We start from the raw sequence: 4,119 nt of genomic DNA on the forward strand, positions 1-4,119 counted from the left end.
GTTCTTTTGGCATCCCTTTCACAGAACCTCGGTAGCACAGTACATATACCTCTACTTTAACATCCATTACATTTATTATTTACTATAGCTGCCATTTCACTGTTCCTACTCTGCTATGCATTGACCGATGGCAGGAATGTCATTTTGTATTCATTCTTTTAGTATATATGACACCTAATAAGGTACCCAGCACATGTAGGAGGTCAATAAACATTTGGTAAACAAAGGAAACTAATTAAATACCTCCGAAAAGGTATGAAAGCTATAACTACAAGATGCTATTATTGAAAATTAATGTGTAATATCAACTTCATATTAGGATGGGAAGACTGACGTTTAGATTTTGTGTCCTGCTTCGCGTCAATAATGCATGAAACAATAGTAAAATAGGATAAAAGACGTGATTGGAGACAGAAGAAGGAATCTCTTCATGAGGATCTCAGCTGTGTGACAGTCCATGGTGCCACCTTGATACTAACATTCTTCCTCAGAAAGATCCAGTACGGCCAGGGAATCTGACAGCTGGCTAGCACTAAGGAACAGAGTCGCCCTGAATTATTGGCATTGAAAAGTTTTTACTGAAAGTGAAAACTCAGTCGTGTCCGACTCTTGGCGACCCCATGGACTATAGCTTACCATGCTCCTCCATCCATGGGATTTTCCAAGCAAGAGTTGCCATTTCCTTCTCCAGGGGATCTTCCTGACCCAGGGATTGAACGTGGGTCTCCCGCATTGTAGGAAGACGCTTTACCATCTGAGCCACCATGGGCATAGTCCAGCTTAATTTTTCACTCAAATGCAGATAATTTACATTTAGGAAGCAAGGAGACTCCAGATAAAGTAGGTACAAAGCCCTTCCCTATGGAAATTGGTTTTCCATCCTATGCATGCCTGTGACCCTTACTGATAGAGCCAAATTCTCCTAAGACCTTAAACTCTTTCCTTGATGTAAATCAGTCAACTTTCACATTTTCTTTAGGACAGGACAGGTGATTGGCTGACTCCAGTTTAATCTGGCACCATCCAACTTTATAGTTAAGAGTTGGTGGTTTTTGTTGTTGTTGTTTTTAACATAATCTGACTCCAAACACATTTTATCAATTGGGATTTCCTCTTCAAACATAAATACTCCAGTAGAACAAATTAAACATAATGTACACAGTGGGAAATAAAATCCTTGAATAGGTGTCAATGACATGGTTGTTCTCCAGAATGATTCTACCAACCTGCCCTCCTAAGGATTTTCTCCTCTTTATCCGAGGTGAATCTGCACTGTGGTTGCTTATGCATCTTGCTTGCAAGGCGTCCTCTTCTGAGTGTAGAGAAAAGGAAGTCTGGTCCATGTCAATCTTACTGTCACGGTAACAACCATCGAAGGCCATGGCTTGAGTTGCCTCAATACTGTACATTCTAGAAATCTAACAAAAAGACTTTATTAGTAAGTCATGAATATGGTTTTAGGAGAAGGAATTACAGTCAAAATCTAAAACAATCAGATTTTTAAAACAGTTTTAATAAATACAAAGAATGCTTTGCTTAAAGAGTAAAACTCTAGTTTTGCTTCTGGTGTCTGATTAAAAGTCATTTTCATCATAAATGGAAAACATCATCTTAGACATCCATTTTTAATATGGATTTAAGCAGCGAGCATTATACAAATATTTGAGCATTATACAAATAAATGTACTACAACTGTAATTGAAAATGTTTTCTGATTTAGTCCTGGCCTGATAGACTGTAACACTCAATGTTTGTTTCCCCAAGAGGGAACATTGTTTCAGGTGTTTCTTTTTGTTTCTGAGTAGTGTGAATTGTTTGCTCTAAGTTTGTGAATCGAAATGGAATATGATGTATCAACTAAATGGACTTGTTTTTCAATGTAGTTTTCCTTTTTAGAAAAAACATAGCAGTGTGCTTAATCTGTGTTTTTTTTTTTTTTTTCTGTCCCAAAACAGAATAATAGCATCTGGTGATCCATTTATGCTTGAATGTGGGATGGAGGTAGCCAATGATTTTGCCTGCTCTTTTAAAATGAAAATTGGTCAAGCCTTCCCACTTTTGTTGAAAAGTACCTTTAAATGTTATTAACACAGCTCAATTAAACAAGTTGAAATTGGCTTTTTTTTTTTTTTTAAGGAGTGAATTATCACTGCTTTCTGGCTCCACTGCCTGACTGAATGTAAGTACTGTATTTCTTGAAGGTTTTATTCTGAGGGAGATAGTGGTTCTCCCTGGGACAGAGGCTTCCCTGGTGGCTCAGATGGTAAAGCGTCTGCCTGCAATGCGGGAGACCCGGGTTCGATTCATGGGTCAGGAAGATCCCCTGGAGAGGGAAATGGCAACCCACTCCAGTACTCTTGCCTGGAAAATCCCATGGATGGAGGAGCCTGTAGGCTACAGTTCATGGGGTCACAAAGAGTCGGACAGCAACTTCACTTTTTCTTTTCTGGTACAGAGCTGTGTCCCAGAAGCAGCTATCACTAATTGCTTTCTGAGAAAACAAAATCTCTTTTTGATCTGTAGGGAGGTTTAAAAATGAACAAATATGGACAGGCTACTGTTGGATGAAAGTACTCTGAATTCCAATCGGAGGCTGCAGAGTAAATTCTGCCAAAACGTATATTTCATTTGTACTGACTCAAAAGCCTAATATTTTACTGAATTCAAGACACATAGGGACAATATTGTGAAATCAGTAAACTAACCAGCGAACCATATTCGAGTTATGTTGTCCCTTTTTGTTTTAGTCCCGGAAACTTTCCATAGTAATATGAAAATGGGTAAAATAAACATGAAATAGCATCAGGATTGAATTACTAACCAATGGCCAACAATAACATTAATAATATATTCAACTCTGGATCGGAGGATAGAATAACTATGTATAGTCCCCTTGGTGGTTTTGCTAGCCACCCAGAACGCTGCTGAGTCGTCTCACTGAGCATCCACACTTTTATCTTAAGAAAAATGTCACTGCGGTGCTATGCACAGTTATGTCTAACTCTTTGTGACCCTGTGGACTGTAGCCGCCAGGCTCCTCTGTACATTGAATTCTTCAGGCAAAAATACTGGAGTGGGTTGTCATTTCCTACTCCAGGGGATCTTCCCAACCCAGGGGTCAAACATGGGTCTCCTGCATTGCAGACGGTTTCTTTAATGTTTGAGTCATCAGGAAAGTCCCAAAAATGTCATTAGCATGTTAAGAAAAGATAGACTCTTCTATGAAAAACAAGGGTACCATTTTCTTTCTCCATTATGATAATTTAGATCTCTAAAACTGATTAAGTACACAATTTACCAGCAGGCTGCTAATTTCCACAAGTAGGTGAGTTGGCTGTTTCAACAGAAAGAGCTTTTGAACTGGTCTTTATTTTTTTCTCTCCAGCTTACAAATTAGCACATAACTAAGGCATATTATAGCTAAAGTGTAGATCTGAGTGTCTTAGACTGAATTCTAAGTCCTAGAATTAGTAAAACATTTGGGTGAAGGAATAAGAAATAAAATATTAATACCTCCCTTTCTCCTTTCTGGGCAAAGGTCAACACTAGGGACAGATTTTCCATGACCCTGGCTGTTCTCCCAGCTCTTGGTGTCTGGGGGCTGGGATGGGGGGGTGGTTGGGACAGGTGTGTGGTGGTGGTGATGGGGTGGTGTTGGGGGGGTGGTTGGGACAGGTGTGTGGTGGTGGTGATGGGGTGGTGTTGGGGGGGGGGTTGGGACAGGTGTATGGTGGTGGTGATGGGGTGCGTGTTGGGGGGTGGTTTGGACAGGTTGGTGTGGTGCTGGTGATGGGGTGGTGTTGGGGGGTGGTTGGGACAGGTGTGTGGTGGTGGTGACTGGGGTGGTGTTTGGGGGCTGGTTGGGACAGGTGTGTGATGGTGGTGATGGGGTGGTGTTGGGGGGTGGTTGGGACAGGTGTGTGATGGTGGTGATGGGGTGGTGTTGGGGGCTGGTAGGGACAGGTGTGTGGTGCTGGTGATGGGGTGGTGTTGGGGGGCTGGTAGGGACAGGTGTGTGGTGGTGGTGATGGGGTGGTGTTGGGGGCTGGTTGGGACAGGTGTGTGGTGCTGGTGATGGGGTGGTGTTGGGGGGGTGGTTGGGACAGGTGTGTGGTGGTG

General features: G+C 41.9%; 1 protein-coding gene across 1 annotated transcript in view; it reads right to left on the minus strand.

Annotated features, from left to right (window-relative positions):
* Positions 1–726: 726 nt before the first annotated feature.
* Positions 727–4,119, minus strand: part of GABRR3 (gamma-aminobutyric acid type A receptor subunit rho3) — a 46,311-nt gene continuing 42,918 nt past the window's right edge. The window contains exon 9 of the mRNA XM_043449026.1: positions 727–1,418. Coding sequence (XP_043304961.1) covers positions 1,116–1,418 — 303 coding nt within the window. The 3' untranslated portion in view covers positions 727–1,115. The remainder of the gene's footprint in view (positions 1,419–4,119) is intronic.

This window comes from Cervus canadensis, chromosome 27 (assembly GCF_019320065.1).
Source record: "Cervus canadensis isolate Bull #8, Minnesota chromosome 27, ASM1932006v1, whole genome shotgun sequence".
In the NCBI taxonomy this organism is placed as follows: Eukaryota; Metazoa; Chordata; class Mammalia; order Artiodactyla; family Cervidae; genus Cervus; species Cervus canadensis.